The sequence below is a fragment of the Apostichopus japonicus genome, chromosome 20 (assembly GCF_037975245.1).
Source record: "Apostichopus japonicus isolate 1M-3 chromosome 20, ASM3797524v1, whole genome shotgun sequence".
Taxonomy (NCBI): domain Eukaryota; kingdom Metazoa; phylum Echinodermata; class Holothuroidea; order Aspidochirotida; family Stichopodidae; genus Apostichopus; species Apostichopus japonicus.
The window spans coordinates 24,689,121-24,706,105 of NC_092580.1; the positions used below are offsets into that span (position 1 = coordinate 24,689,121).

General features: G+C 36.9%; 1 protein-coding gene across 13 annotated transcripts in view; it reads right to left on the reverse strand.

The window, feature by feature from the left end:
• Window positions 1-1,018: 1,018 nt before the first annotated feature.
• LOC139960849 (protein SSUH2 homolog) overlaps window positions 1,019-16,985 on the reverse strand; it is a 45,795-nt gene continuing 29,828 nt past the window's right edge. For all 13 annotated transcript variants that reach the window (XM_071959474.1, XM_071959470.1, XM_071959472.1 and 10 more), the window contains 8 exons: window positions 15,440-15,500; window positions 14,383-14,507; window positions 12,153-12,215; window positions 11,807-11,928; window positions 9,603-9,695; window positions 8,411-8,513; window positions 7,779-7,883; window positions 1,019-6,558 (listed from right to left, as the gene is read on the reverse strand). In XM_071959474.1, coding sequence (XP_071815575.1) covers window positions 6,415-6,558; window positions 7,779-7,883; window positions 8,411-8,513; window positions 9,603-9,695; window positions 11,807-11,928; window positions 12,153-12,215; window positions 14,383-14,507; window positions 15,440-15,500 — 816 coding nt within the window. In that variant the 3' untranslated portion in view covers window positions 1,019-6,414. The remainder of the gene's footprint in view (window positions 6,559-7,778; window positions 7,884-8,410; window positions 8,514-9,602; window positions 9,696-11,806; window positions 11,929-12,152; window positions 12,216-14,382; window positions 14,508-15,439; window positions 15,501-16,985) is intronic.

A 16,985-nucleotide genomic window follows, 5' to 3' on the forward strand; every position in this document is an offset into this window, starting at 1 on the left:
GCTTAGATAGTAATTCGCGCCCCGGGTTACAAAATCCTGGATACGCCCCTGATCGAGGTATATAAACTAAGGTCACCGGACCTCCCCGATTTTCGAGGACAGCCGCCGATTCGAATGTTTCGCCTCAGATTAACAATTACCCCTGAAAATGTCGCAGATTTAACAAGAAGTCGGTGAAATTTTATTCACAACAGATGACAGGGCCTTTTTAAAGACATTTTAGAGGGTGGGCCGTTTCCTAAAAGGGGCCATCTTGTAAATTGCATCTAAGCATTCTAAATTTGAGATCTCATCAAGTGTTCTTCCAAAAAAAAAAATTAGGCTGCAACAATTTCATCAGTTAAAATCACTTTGTAGGGAAAATAGCTAGGACTTTGTAAGCTCTGGTTTATCGTTTTACACAGTAGCCGTATATACATGTATCTAGCTTTATAAATGCTGAGGGGAAGTCATATGGGTGGGGTGGGGAATGAGCTGAGTGGGTGGGCCGTATAGGGGACTGGAGCGGCCGCGGGCCCGTAGTTAGTATACTAAAGGAGGCCCTGACAGATGAACATTAGAAATGTTGCAAAATCAACCATCCTGCCCATTCAAATACCATAGATCTACACAAATACCTCGCACACTGGCAGACGATCGCATACATCGAAACAAGAACTACTGTAATGTAGTTCTTATGTAGGCTTATCCAACTATACACACGGACTAATGTACAAGCGTGACAGTATTTCCCACGATATAGAAGTCGTGTTACTGTGCCGACCTAAATGCTTACTCTTGATAAGCTCATGTCTGTGCTCAGTCTACCAGACTAGCACTTTCTTCTCAAAGTGAAACACCCCTCCCCTTAGACCACCCATTATCCCCTTCCCCATGCCGTACATTCCACTCTTAACAGTTTGTCCCAGATTCCTTGCAATCACCAACAGTTTCAAACATTGGCGGCCATACTTTTAGTCGAATATCTCATTAAAGAAATGACAGTATGCATCAATATACAACACATGTGACACATAACTTGAAGACAAGTACTGAGTATATTTCCGTATCGAGCTAAAAAATGAGTTAAGTTGGAAAAAGTTCTCAAGTTTGATGAATAATCATATAAGAACATAATTGACATCTCTGTTGTTCTTAGCTAATAACTTGCCAAGACGAAAAGTGAAGGAAAAAAAAAAAACTTTTTGTCATTTTACCTTTAAAAAAAGTATTTTTGTAAAACTGTATTGTGAAATTTCGATATACTGTATAAAAGGCACTATATAAAATACTGACTTGTAAGCCTAATTTGTATATACTTAATTAAAGACTATATAACCCATCAGAGTCTCTATGGAATTTACAAGACTAGAAAACAATTACTACCCTAATCTGAAATAAATCTCCTGCATGGAGGTTAAATGAGTATTCATGTTCATGGTTACACATAACAATAATAAGTATAATTCATGAAGACATATTGATAAGAAGTGAAAATCAATACCCTGTTGAGGAGATTAAAGGAATATTCTTATGATACTTTTTAAGAAAAGTCACCCACGAAAGAACCTGGGCACGAAAACCAAACAACCGAACGACTGATCCGCTCTCAACCCCCAGTCTCCTTGCATCGAGACTGTGATCATCGTCAGGTGTGTCACAATTCCCCATTGAAAGGGAACAGATACTACACATATGTTTATGGTAGACAACGTAACCCTGATTTTAAAGAGTAGGATGTTCTACACAGTTGTAAACCCCATCTCAATATCTTGTTTGTATTATTAACTCAAGATATGGCTGATTGAATGCAACCTAGATAGACTGGCAAAACACTGATTTCTTCCAGGGTCCTTGATATGTCATAATAGCAGTGTTCCTGAAAAGATTCACCTTCCTTTCAAAATCTTCTTGTTGATTTACCCTTGATATGCAGTATGTTAAAAAATGTTTCCTTTGCTGACAATTTTCTCTGTATTTAGAAATTCATCAAAACGCAACTTTTTTGGTACAAATATTATTTTCCCCCTGTGAATGGGTGAGTTAAATATTGCAAAGAAAAGCAAAGGCATTTTCAACTGAACTAGCTGCCATGATGACATTATTCACTCTGCTGTTGCCAGATGTTATAACAGAATCTCACCAAATTAAACAAAATAACCATATCTTTGCCATACCACATGCTGGGCATGGGGTTTTGACTAAGAGATGCATATCTGCTATCCCTTTAAATGATGATCACAGTGGAATGGAATGGCGTACAATTATGATGAAAGTGGATTTGGCAATACAAACACAAAAATATTCAAATACACTAACTGCTTGAATCACAGCCACAACAAGAATATTACAAGAGCATCAATGATGCAGTATCTCAATACTGGAAGTTCGAATTTCGATTCCTAGTTTCATATCTTTGCTCTGTCTCTACAATTATCAATATCAATATATATAATATTTTTGGTCATATAGTTTGACGTCAATGACAACAGTCAAATAAGAAGAGGCGAACAACTCGACCATATTCTTGATGCCCACCTTGAGAAAGCTAGGCCTATCGACCTACTGTACGTTACTGTAGACTGTAGTGGTGACTACCATCAAAACTGTGTACACTTCCAAGTATCAAAACAACCCACGTTTTTCCTTCTCAATAATTTTGACATGAAGATTTCGTGGATTTATGACTTGGAAAAAATAATGTACAAGTAGATTACAAGTTTTTAATTGAAAGTGATGGGTGGCCTCCTCCTCTCCTTATAGCCACTCCAGTTCCTCTCCATTTTAATATTTTCTTTTAATTCTTTGAATATTTGATGTCAAACATCACAGGTTCAAAAGAAAGCTAAACATACTTCTTATAACCTTATAGTTATACATCTTATATCCTTATAAATAAAACATAAACTTATCCAATTTTTATAGTCTTATAAAAGTTGTGATGCTATGGCTGACTCCTCTTTTATACATACTCCAGTGAAAATAAAATGTGATAGATTATAATTTTTGTTCTTAATTCTTTTTTTCTTTTTTTGGGGGGGGGGGGGTTAAAGAAATATACCAAACAAGCTGTTAATTCATAATGATGCTTCATTCTAGAAATGCACAATATACACTCTATTCCAAATTAATAGTTGTTGTATTATACCATTCACATTATGTTAAATTTATGGAGTCACAGTTAAAATATTGGAAACTTAAGTTAAAGTTAAAGTTGGAAACTTAAGTTAAAATTAAAACACACTGTAAGGCAATCGAACAAACTTGCTGCACCCTGGCCCAAAACTGCCTGAACACCACCAGTACAATGCTAATGTGGCTATTACTAAATGAAGGCCTAATATAGGATGCACTACTGTAGGCCTAGCCTAAACTTGTAAACACAACAATGTGTATACGTAATTATACAAAAATACCTGATGGGCAATCAAACAAACTTATCATGACTCTTGCTCTGAAAAACTACCTGAACAACAGTACAATCCTTAAATTGATATTACTAAAACCATGGAGCTATAAACAGACGAAGTCCTAATATAAATTAAATGTAGTACGACAATGTGTATGAAATTAGTGTGCAATGCACTACCAGTACCAGCAGCATATCTCACAACAGTACAGAAAACAAGAGCATCAATGATGCAGTATCTCAATACTGGAAGTTTTAATTTTGATTCCTAATTTCAAATCTTTGCTCTGTCTCTACAATTATCAATATCAATCATGGTACAACAAATACATAACTTGCATTTTTGCTACTTTGCCACGAATAGTCTCTGCAGGTTACACTTTATCCTGCTAGTCTTGCCTTTAGCGCTCATTGCCTGTTAGTCGAAAGAACGACATTGCAAGGTTTAGTAATGTCAAAGAATACCCAAGAACTTGTTTTTTATGTGGTATCCTTCATCTTAGGTTAGTCTCTGTTGGACTTTTTGGTCATATAGTTTGACGTCAATGACAATGTTCAGCCAAATTAGAAGAGGCGAACAACTCGACCATATTCTTGATGCCTGCCTTGAGAGCTAGGCCTATTGACCTACTGTATGTTACTGTAGTGGTGACTACCATCAAAACTGTGTCCATTTCTAGATATCAAAACAACCCACGTTTTTCCATCTCAATTTTTTGGACATGAAGATTTCATGGATTTATGACTTGGAAAAAAATAATGTAAAAGAAGATTACAAGTTTTCATATGCAAGTGATGGGTGGCCTCCTCTTCCCCTAATAGCCACCTCAGTTCCTCTCCATTTTGTTATTTTATTTTAATTCTTTGTACATTTGATGTCAAACATTACAGGTTCAAAAGAAAGCTAAACATACTTCATATAACCTTATACATCTTATATCCTTATAAATAAAACATAACCTTATACAATTTTTATAGTCTTATAAAAGTTGTGATGCTATGGCCGGCTCCTCTTTTATACATACCCATCAAACAAACTTACCCTGGTCCTTCCTAGGAAAAGCTGTCTGAACACCAGTACAATGCTAATGTGGCTAGGCCTATCACTGAAAGCCTAATAGGCCTAGGCTTATATATATATATTTTTTTAAATGCACAAGGCCTACAGTAAGTAGCCTTCAGAAATACAAGAATGTGTATACGTAATTATACAAAATACATGAAGGGCAATCAAACAAACCTATCATGGCCCTTGCTCTGAAAAGCTACCTGAACACCAGTACTATCCTTAAATGGAATTCAGCAGTACAGAATGTAATTAGCATGCAATACACTAACACCTCGCGTACCTAACTACACTACAGAAATTGGTCGCGAGCGTAGCCATTTTCGTGTAGCTGTTATGAGTCATAGCCAATCTGCTACAAAACAGACTTGGGGGCGGGGCTTAATCATCAAAAACGGACCTTTTTACTAATAGTAGGGGCGGCAGCTCAGTGTTGTTTTAAGAAAGAAAAATCATTTAAACATCAAATAAAGCAAATAAAAGCCATAAAATGTCATATACAGGTAGTAAAATTCTTATTAATACCTACCTGTAAACAACAAATGAAAGTTTAAAATGTTAATAAAATATATAATACATAGGACCCTATCTTAGACGATACAACTGTTGAAAGACAGTTCTATTCTATTCTCTGTCATAAAACATAAGTTTTGGAGCGTGTGCAAAACAGGTTTGCCAAAGTGTGTTTTCAGTCGAAATTGGCCCGATTTGGACATAAATCGGTGAAAAAGTCACAGAATGAGATACAATTCTGGAATAAAAAATAGTAACTTTTGTTGGTCTATATGATATATTCTTGCTCTGGAAATTCCAGAGAAAAAGAACTTTGTTTGAAGACGCTGAAAAATTTTTAAGAGAAGAGAGAGTCCCACTTACTGTTACAATATCTCTATACATGTAATGTATTGAGATAATTAGTCGCGAGGGTGGCCATTTTCGTATATCTAACATGTAGCTGCCATGAGTCCTAACCAATCTGCTACAAACCAGAATTGGAGGCGGGGCTTGAGTCATTGCCAATCTGCTACAAACCAGACTTGGAGGCGGGGCTTGAGTCATTGCCAATCTGCTACAAACCAGACTTGGAGGCGGGGCTTGAGTCATTGCCAATCTGCTACAAACCAAACTTGGAGGCGGGGCTTAATTATCAAAAACAAGGAAACAAACAAGTTTTGTAGCGTGTGCAAAAAAGCCTTGGTTCAATGGTTTTTCAGAGGGATTTGGCCAAATTTGGACATAAATCGGTGAAAAAGTCATGGAATGAGATACAATTCTGGAATAAAAAATAGTAACTTTTGTTGGCCTATATGATATATGCTTCCTCTGGAAATTTCAGAGAAAAAGAACTTCGTATGAAGACGCTGAAAAATTTTTTAAGAGAAGAGAGAGTCCCACTTACTGTTACAATATCTCTATACATGTAATGTATTGAGATAAAAATTATAACTATTTTTTTTGCATTTTTCTTTTGGAGGTAAACAAAGCACCAATATAATCATGTTATTACAGCCGCAGTGGATTTTCCGTTCCTGCATCTAAATAGATCTTGCAACTCACCAACTTCTTGCACACAACACATAAGTACGACATTGAGAAAACACAATACCGTCAAATGCATATTCATACCAAATGGTCATACCAATGTGAAACAGTATGAACCGATTGCAAATAACAATCACTGAATAACAATGTGTTATTGAAGCAAGTATGCATATCACTGATCTTCTTATTTCAAACTCAAAAGCATATATACAAAGCAAGGGAACTGGCATAAAAATCTCTATTAACAAGCTAACATAATTTTTCTGATATAAAAACTTGAAAAAAATTCTTTATAAAAGCATAAACTTCATACCAAATAAAACACTGAGTTATGAAAACAACATAATCAATCTTCTACTAAATGGGAAATGTAAAGTGCAGGGAACATATATCATAGCCTTTATTGGTTGACTTATCACTACAGGATAGTGCAGCAGCAGCATTTATTTGGATAATCTGGTGCGTGGACTTTGTTTTCAAAGCCGTAGACAAAGTAGTTGAAACTCTTATCATTCCATTGACTATGGACTTCACCCACCGGTACAATGGTGATTTGATGGCGCTGGAAAGAGGAATAAAATGGATGAAACAGTTTGATCAGCTTAATAGCAGAGTTCTTAAACAACTGTTCTGCTTCCTAATGGAAAGAAAAGGACCATATCACACTCCAATCTTGTTATATAATGTGAAATATGTGTAGGGAGAAGTACTCTAAACAGTTCAAAGTCTCATGCCTCTAACATGGCTTACAGTTTGAAGAAAAACATTAAAACAGGAATGTTTTGTTGTTATTCATCAGTGACTTTAATAAATGTGTTAATAAATCATTTATATGTTCTACAGTAAACACAAAATAAAAACCTCTATAAAAAAGATGATTTTGAAAACCACAGATTTTTCTGTAAAGTGAATGAAAGATGATCAAAGCCAGCAAGACCTTTTAAACTGCAATTATGTGGAGTGCTCCATTGCTATAACGTGATTTAGCCCTGTCACACAGTCAACCTAAAATTTTCCTGACATACTTCACAATTTCATTTCACTCAGAGAAAAAGGAAATATAAACAAACATCTTGTCATGCTATTGATCTAGTACACAACAAGTGTGCCCATGCAAACTGAAACTGACATTTGCACATAGAGCACTATTTTACATAGACAGACATGTCAGAAACCAGGTAGTCCCTGGGGATAATGTGTAACCTGACCGGCCTCATTCCATTTTTCTTTGTTATATGATGAAAATGAGAACACACCTTTCACATAATTGCAGTTTAAAAGGTCTTGAGAGCGTGGTGGCCAATTGGTTAAGGCGTCGGAACTCATGATCCAAGGACTGCTGGTTCGATTCCTACCTAGTTCATTACGTTGTGTCCTTGGGCAAGATGCTTTATCTCAATTGCGTCTCTCCACCCAGGGGTTAAATGGGTACCTGTGAGGTAACTTGTCATTGGGCGCAGTATATAACTGCTGCCGACTGGAGGGATTGTCTCTGGGACAGGTTATCATTGACCAGGGGTAATAAAATGTCTATAAGCGCTTTGAGACCTATTTCTGGTATAAAGAGCTATATAAAAAGCAAATATTATAAATATTATTATATTCTCTTTTGTTGAGCATGTCCATATGTTCCCAGGCTCCAGGGGCTCCAAATTGACTCTGGGGAGGGGGTTGGATGGGGAGGGGGATTGGAGTGGTGGCCCTCTTGTCAGGCCTGCATAGAGAGGTACATGCAATCTCTGCAAGCAGAAATGGTATTGTCAAGCCCGGCTATTCATTTACCTGCATTAAAATCTTCTCCAATGGAAAGCTGTTCTTGTGTTTTTCAACCAACTCTCGAGAGGCACTGTTGATAGCCTGGTCCTGGAAATGACCCACTGGCCAAACCTGCATATGAACCATTTCAGATTTGTTGATGTTATGTTACAAAATATTCAAAAAAATTAAATAATTAAGAAAGAGCCCTTCACATGCGAAGCTCAGTTACATTATTTGACACCTCAAAACGTTTCAGCAACAAACATTTTCATGGCTTTCAACTGCAGGTGTGTAAAGTGAATCAGCTGTGTGAACCATAATCAACATTCCCATACATGTAAAGTGTTACCAGGTTGACTATGTTATCTTCTTGTAGTTTATGCAGTTGTGTCAAGTGAAGATTGGTTTGAAAATCTCTTATATCCCTTAATCTATTCTAAGGTAGATATGGGATTACTGCAAATTACTCACTGCACAAATCTGTATCTCTAAATAAATTTTTACTTTTTCTTAAATTTGTTTGGCTTTATGACTTCTTATGTAGCTATGTGAGTTAGTAGATGAAATATTTCTTTGGATGTAGAAATACTTTTAGTAATGTGAAATTCTTTTAATTTGCTACCATCATGAGATCAACAAAAAGAGGTTTGTCCTACTAGTGGAAGTTCTTCCTTGAAGGCAACTTGTCCAGATACGCCTCGGATCAGCTCGTCAGGTAATCCAGTCCTCTCTACGATGCTATCATTAACATTATTGGTCCTGCAGAAACAGCATACGAAAGAGGATGGTTGCATTTCACACTACCAACTATAAACCAACCAATTACACTTTCCCATAGATCCACTACTACAATCCAGAATCTTTTTCCATTATGATATGCTATATAGCAATGTATTTCTTCTGCCCCTTCCCTCTTCACAACCCCACCCCACCCCAGGCCCCATAACATAGTAATGATTTAAGTGCTGCTGAGGACCGACCACTAAGGAAAGTTAAAATTTGCTACAGAAAATCCAACGATAAGTGCATTGTTTAGATAGTGCAACTGGGCTTATGTTCAATTTATTGTAATCTAGAAGTGGACATGATCAAAGAATTTGTCCATTTGTCCATCAAAGAAATTGTCCATTTTATTGGGAACGTTGGGACAAGTTAGAAAGCACACTGGACGGGACCTCCATGAAATTTCTTAAAGGAGCTTAAGGACGGAAGAAATATACAAGATACTATGATATGTATGTATGTATGTATTTTAGATCCTCCTGCAAGCAGGAACTCGCAAAGAAGCCTCATTGGCTTATCAAAGCCGCAAGCTGACCGAAGTCAGCCTCTTACAGTCATATTTAACGTCCATGATTATGAATTGTCAATTGTCAACAACTCTGTAACTGGAAGACATACATTAATCATGGGGTGACTCAAATATTAATGTATGTCGTCCAGTTACAGAGTTGTTGACAATTGACAATTCATAATCGTGGACGTTAAATATGATTGTAAGAGACTGACTTCGGTCAGCTTGCGGCTTTGATAAGCCAATGATGGCTTCTTCGCGAGTTCCTGCTTAACATGACATCGCGAGACATGACATTGTCATTTACTGTATATTCTGTTTTAATTCGTGGCAACAATCACAGGAGCTATTTTGCTGCTTAGGGCTTTATACTGTTTGTTCATAGTCAGGTGTGGGAATGAGAGACATCAAAATAATGGCAATATATATTCCTGTCACACCCTTGAAGGAAGACAATCATTTATCCATAGAGGAAGATGATATTCTCATATCAAATTGGCAACAATGCAATGAAAGACTAGACTATGAATAAAACAACTTGAGATGAAACATACCATGTGATGACAAGTTTGATATAAGTCTTTAAGTTTGAGGTTCCCTGGCAAGTAGTGCATCTATTCTGGCCATGCCCATTACAGGAGGAACACCTTCAGGATAAAAATGCATTGGCAATGGTTAGTACAAAGCAGAATGATGCCGCTGTGTATGGTAAAGTTAAATTAGTCTTGCAAGCTGCTGTTCATTGATACCCAATTAAAGGGTGTGAAGACTCGTGCAAAAGAAATGTCTAATGCCAGTAATCTGACCTAGTTTCGAATGAGGTGTAACAGAAGTGTTAGACACCACCATCGATCCCAGAAAATACACACACACAGCTTGCTACCATCGGTATATAGACACTAGTGTACACTCAGTACATACAGCTGCGGTCAATGCCACAGAAAAGTGTACAAACAATACAGCGATGGACATCTCAGGTCCAGCTAAAGATAACAAGGTATCACGTTTCATTACTGTACTGTCTGCATTTTGTTGCGACACTAAAAAAATGTCACTTGCAAACAACGGAAAGTTAACTTTTCCATATGGCCGCACTCGGTTTGGGGTGAGTCTTCAATGCTTTAATCAATATTGTAGTACTTGAAATGATACATTGAAGTTGCTTCTTTGCAAACTTCATTGCAACCATGTACCACAATCTTCAATTGTTGTTACCCATCACTACTTCTATGCTAATCCGCATACTTCCTTTACACAGTTACTCTACTTATGCTAATCCCCATACTTCCCCTACACAGTGACTCTACTTATGCTAATCTGCACACAATGGCTTATTTAATACCTGTAAGTACAAATTCAGAACAAGACCACTGTGTAAGGACAATGATAAACCAGGCCTTAATACCTGTAAGTACAAATTCAGAACAAGACCACTGTGTAAGGACAATGACGTTAAACCAGGGGCTTAATACCTGTAAGTACAAATTGAGAACAAGACCACTGTGTAAGGACAATGTTAAACCAGGCTTTAATACCTGTAAGTACAAATTGAGAACAAGACCACTGTGTAAGGACAATGATAAACCAGGCCTTAATACCTGTAAGTACAAATTCAGAACAAGACCACTGTGTAAGGACAATGATAAACCAGGCCTTAATACCTGTAAGTACAAATTCAGAACAAGACCACTGTGTAAGGACAGTGATAAACCAGGCCTTAATACCTGTAAGTACAAATTCAGAACAAGACCACTGTGTAAGCTGACGTTAAACCAGGGGCTTAATACATGTAAGTACAAATTGAGAACAAGACCACTGTGTAAGGACAATGTTAAACCAGGCTTTAATACCTGTAAGTACAAATTCAGAACAAGACCACTGTGTAAGGACAATGATAAACCAGGCCTTAATACCTGTAAGTACAAATTGAGAACAAGACCACTGTGTAAGGACAATGATAAACCAGGCCTTAATACCTGTAAGTACAAATTGAGAACAAGACCACTGTGTAAGGACAATGACGTTAAACCAGGCCTTAATACCTGTAAGTACAAATTGAGAACAAGACCACTGTGTAAGGACAATGACGTTAAACCAGGCCTTAATACCTGTAAGTACAAATTGAGAACAAGACCACTGTGTAAGGACAATGATAAACCAGGCCTTAATACCTGTAAGTACAAATTGAGAACAAGACCACTGTGTAAGGACAATGACGTTAAACCAGGCCTTAATACCTGTAAGTACAAATTGAGAACAAGACCACTGTAAGGAAAATGACGTTAAACCAGGCCTTAATACCTGTAAGTACAAATTGAGAACAAGACCACTGTGTAAGGACAATGACGTTAAACCAGGCCTTAATACCTGTAAGTACAAATTGAGAACAAGACCACTGTGTAAGGACAATGACGTTAAACCAGGCCTTAATACCTGTAAGTACAAATTGAGAACAAGACCACTGTGTAAGGACAATGACGTTAAACCAGGCCTTAATACCTGTAAGTACAAATTGAGAACAAGACCACTGTGTAAGGACAATGATAAACCAGGCCTTAATACCTGTAAGTACAAATTGAGAACAAGACCACTGTGTAAGGACAATGACGTTAAACCAGGCCTTAATACCTGTAAGTACAAATTGAGAACAAGACCACTGTAAGGACAATGACGTTAAACCAGGCCTTAATACCTGTAAGTACAAATTGAGAACAAGACCACTGTGTAAGGACAATGGCATTAAACCAGGCCTTAATACCTGTTGCGTCCATGTCCCATACAGAAGGGGCATTGTCTATAGTTTGGACCATGATGATGATGATGATGAGGATTGCTGTAGTCACGTACCCTCCCTTCTCCACCACAAGAGTCACATCTTCTCTACAATTTAAAGATATAAAAGTCCATGTTTTAAAAGTTGCTTAAACTGTTGATATGTACTGAACATAGGTAACAATCTCACCGTGGCTAATATTTTGAGATGTAAAGAAAATGTTAACATTAATGGTTTTACTGCGCCATTTTTTGAAAAAAATTAAGTTTAATAATGTTAGGCCTACTGATAGTAATTTTATTTACGAATGGCGCCAATAGGTTTGACTTACCTGTCCTCTTCCAAGGCAAGCATGACAACTACGGAACCCTGCACCACGGCAGTCATGACATGGCTTAGGGGAAAAAAATAAATGAATGCATAAATAAATGAATAAACAAACAAACAAATAAATAAATAAATAAAAAATGAATAAATAAATAAATAAATAAATAAATAATTAAATAAATAAATAAAGAAAGAAACATATTAATTAATGGAAGCAGAGTCTTTGCAACATGTTACATTGATCTACTAAACAGGTAAATGTATTACTCATGTTGTAGATTGTTCAAGGCTCCCCCATGATAAGCTGTGGCTGATTCACACAAACTATTATAGTATCTCATTCCTGAAAAAGCTGGAAGATATTTTCACATGAAGGGTTTTACAAACATAACATACACAGCTGAGGGTGTCTTACCAATACATCTGGGGGGGGGGGGAGGGGGGGTCAGGTTTGGCTATAAGTTGCTTTGAAGAATTGCTCTTCTAGAGTAGATTCTTAGTGCAATATTGTGTCACCATCGTCATCATCATTAAAATCATATTTAACTATGTTTGTTATCGATGTAGTAAGATTGGACTGTAACTAAAAAAACTTTTAAAGCAGCATTTTGCGTCCTTTTCTATGATTTTTCTCAACCTCACTGATTCCACTTTGCCATAACGACATACATAACTAGCTAATCTATTTATATTTTACTTCAAATGGTGGCATAAAAGTCGAAAAAATTGCAACTTTCAACTTTGTTGTTCTCCAAGATATTTTCCGTTGGGAACCCAATAAACCTCGCCCATAATATGAATATTTAAACACTACGAACGTCATTGACAGATACGTAATATAACACCACGCTTGATTTGTGTACAGTCTATATGGCAGTTGTACCAGGGAGTTGCATAACAACTCCCTGGTACAACCAACGCTAAGTCTTGAATCTATTTTTAGCAACGGCTCATAACTAAACCTGCATCTCTGATTGGTTGAATTCAAACTAGTGGGTTTGGCGGAATTGTATGCGATTAATTTTAACTGTGAAATTTGTCGAGGACACTCTTCTCATTTATCGACATAAATCGTTCATTACTCGCTAATTAACGCTCTTGGCAGGGTGAAACTTGGATGGTATCTTAGATTGCTGTTTTATGATTGATACATGTAAAAAAATCGATGCACATGTTAAAAAAGTGGAAAAAAGCGACCCAACGCAAAATGCTGCTTTAATATGTGCATCAAAATTGTTAACCCAGCAGAGCTACTGTACACTTACATGTGCCATGAATTAAATATGTGATGACATTCAGCAAAGTTAAAACTTGCAGTTTTGGTTTGGTAGAAAATCTTAAACGTTTCTCTTAACAGTGTACTCATATAATAAAAATGAAGAAACTTATTTCATATTTGATAAACCTTTACATTTAAGACACTCCAAAGCAGGGCAGTTAAACTGGAGGACAATTGCCGACCCAGTGAAGTTATTTTGCCCACTGAGCATATTAAGCTTGCCATTTGTCCAGCTAGTGAATTAATTACCCAGCCAGCAAATAGCTTTGCCCATACATTTTTAGTCATATCATAGATAAGCATAAACACCACAAACTAAACATTGGGGCCTGTTTCAAATAGAAGTTGAAAACTACTCATATATGCATATATATATGTTAAGTTATCTATAACAAATTTTACAATAAGTTGATGAATGATGACTAAACACTGTTATATAAAAATTCCATGTTCCCACTACGTGAACTAGAAAATAGATAATGGGTGGGTGAAATTCTTAGAGCGGCCCAATCAGTTTTGTTGTTTTGATTAATTCACTTTTCTGAAGTACCGTCTTGAAACTAGAAAGGGATATATGTGTGCAAAATATGAAGAGAAAGCACCAGAACTTAGGAAATCTTTGAAAAAAGAGATAGCACGTTCAAATTTACATAAATGAGGAAATGATTTGCTGTTATTGCAAACGGCAATTTTTGCTTTGAATCTAAAGTGACTAAATATTATGCTACAACTTGCAAAACCCCCCAATTCACTTAATTTTTCAAAGCAGTTCATAGACCACATTGACACAAAACACATGAAAAACCTTCTATGTAAACATAAACATAATAATGAAAGAAATTTATTAGTCAGGATTACTAAACCGTCATCACATTACATCATTTACAAGTCTTTGTACTTTTTTCCCATCAGGTGGTGATAACCGCATCAGCTTGGGCAGTCTTCAGATACTAACCTTGATAGAAGCTGTGTGAGGTACCTCAACCTCCACTTTACCCGGTTGAAATAGCGTTGGTGGGTTAACTGCAATATTCCAGGGACCTGGAGCAGGCCCATTGGCTGCACTATCAATAACCTGACCTGTAGTAGATATAGTGATAAGCAACATGTAGGGTAAGTGATAAGACGAAGCTTGCTGACAAATGATTTTTATGTACAGTTTGTATGTATGTATTTTAGATCCTCCTGCAAGCAGGAACTCGCTAAGAAGCCTTATTGGCTTATCAAAGCCGCAAGCTGACGGAAGTCAGTCTCTTACATTCATATTTAACATCCATGATTATGCATTGTCAATTATCAACAAGTCTGTAACTGGATGATGACATACATTAATCTTAGAGTGACTTTCGAGAGAGACTATACGATTCATGAACAATGTATGAGCTTCACTTCTTAATGCGACCTACACACTGCTTGACTGACCATGACTGGACTAAACTCCAATGTAAAAGCCTCCTACACACTACCCAACTGACCGTGTCTGGACTCAACTCTAATGTTAAAGTCCCCTATACACTGCCTGACTGACTGTGCCTGAACTTATCTCCAATGTTAAAGCTGCCTACACACTACCCAACTGACCGTGTCGGGACTCAACTCCAATGTTAAAGTCCCCTATACACTGCCTGACTGACTGTGTCTGAACTTATCTCCAATGTTAAAGACGCCTACACACTACCCAACTGACCGTGTGGGGACTCAACTCCAATGTTAAAGACACCTACACACTGCCTGTCTGACCGTGTCTGGACTCAACTCCAATGTTAAAGACGCCTTCACACTGCCTGACTGACCGTGTCTGGACTCAACTCTAATGTTAACGTCGCCTACACACTGCCTGACTGACCGTGACTGGACTCCACTCCAATGTTAAAACAGCCTACACACTACCTGACTGACAAGTGTCACATACATACAGACACACACGCCATCACCACTGCATAGATTCCTTTTGCCTCTACAGTACCAAGGATTTAAAAAAAAGAAAATATAGTCTCAGGTAGTTAGTTTACCTCGGTAAGGTTCAAAGGCATACTTCGTCAGTCTTTTCTCTGTGAAGGTCTCCAGCTTGTACTGAAAGGAAGTGAAAAGTGAGATCATAGAATCACCACACTCAACTGCTTGCAACTTACAAACAGGTATTATTAAAGTTGCTGTGTTTATAGGTGAATGTTCCTCTTATATAGAAAAAAAAGTGCATTTATTTTTTTACATTCCTGTATTAACAATGTTTAATAACAAGATGGTGTGATATTCTTGAGCACTTTAGCCTTATTCCCTCTCAATCTACATTGTAACTCACAAGCCATTAGCTGGGATATTTCTAGTCATGCAATGTCTCATGTAGCAAAATTTAATTTTTTTTTATTACAGAAGACTGTCCTATTTTGACATCGTACCATCAGTCACTGTTCACCCACAGTTACCTGGGAACACCCACAGGGCACGATGATATCTGCCTTCAGTTTCTCCATTTGAGAATTTTCATTTTCGCTTGCAGTGATACCATATATTAAATTCACTTATGAAATATGAAACATCTTCACAGATCAACGAAACTTGCAGTTGAAAGTGAAAGAGAAAGGAGTACTACAAGGAAATTAGTCGATTGAAGCAGTGCCTTACAACAAACAAGAAAAGAACAAAATGCCAATCATGATGAATCGAAACTTCAAACAGCTCTAGACAGTTTAAACATCTGATACAGCTCTACACTATTTATAGTGAGTCTACTGCACACTTGAGCAAGTTGTGTCCATTTGTAATGAAAAGTCCTCTGCCATGCAAATACAACAAGTGTATTGTTTAGTTGCTTTAAATTTTATTATACAAGTTTTTCAAACATTAAGAATCACATCACTTTGAGACCAATTTCAACATACAGTCAAGCCCATCCCTACAAATATCTACAACATCAGATATACCTAATTTGATCCTACATTGTAAGTAGGAATTTGGCAGAGAGGTTAGTGTATATATTGCATAAAAAGCAGCTGTGTGTTTAATGCTAGTTTGACTATGACTTCTGTGAGTATTTCTTCTTCTGTGAGACCTGATAGATATGTAGATAAACTAACTAACAGTTGTCAGTGGGAATCTTAAATAATTGACAAGTTCTATGTAGGATTGTATGCATCTAGCTGCAGGCATATTTAATTGACGGCCATGATGTAAGTTTGTACCTAACTTATAGGCATTTTAAATTGCTACATATTATGTCACCCATCTGTACGCCTGCCTATTTCATTACATAACTCAGTATATATGCCTGTTGGGCGTGTATAATTGGTGTATATTACATAACACTGTACATAGCTATAGGCATGATATATTCTGTCATTTCAGGAATACTGCAGAACTTAACGGCTGCATCCAGAGTTAAGAATTGTAAATGAAGGAATAAGTGAGAAGTGTTGCCTAAAAGTGTAATATTTAAAGGATATCTTGAATATATGTTGAAAAAGTATCTTAAAATATCTTGAAAGGAATACATGACACCATGTAAGATGTTCTAAAGAGAAGAACACTTGCAGCAATACTAAATGCATGCCTCTTTTC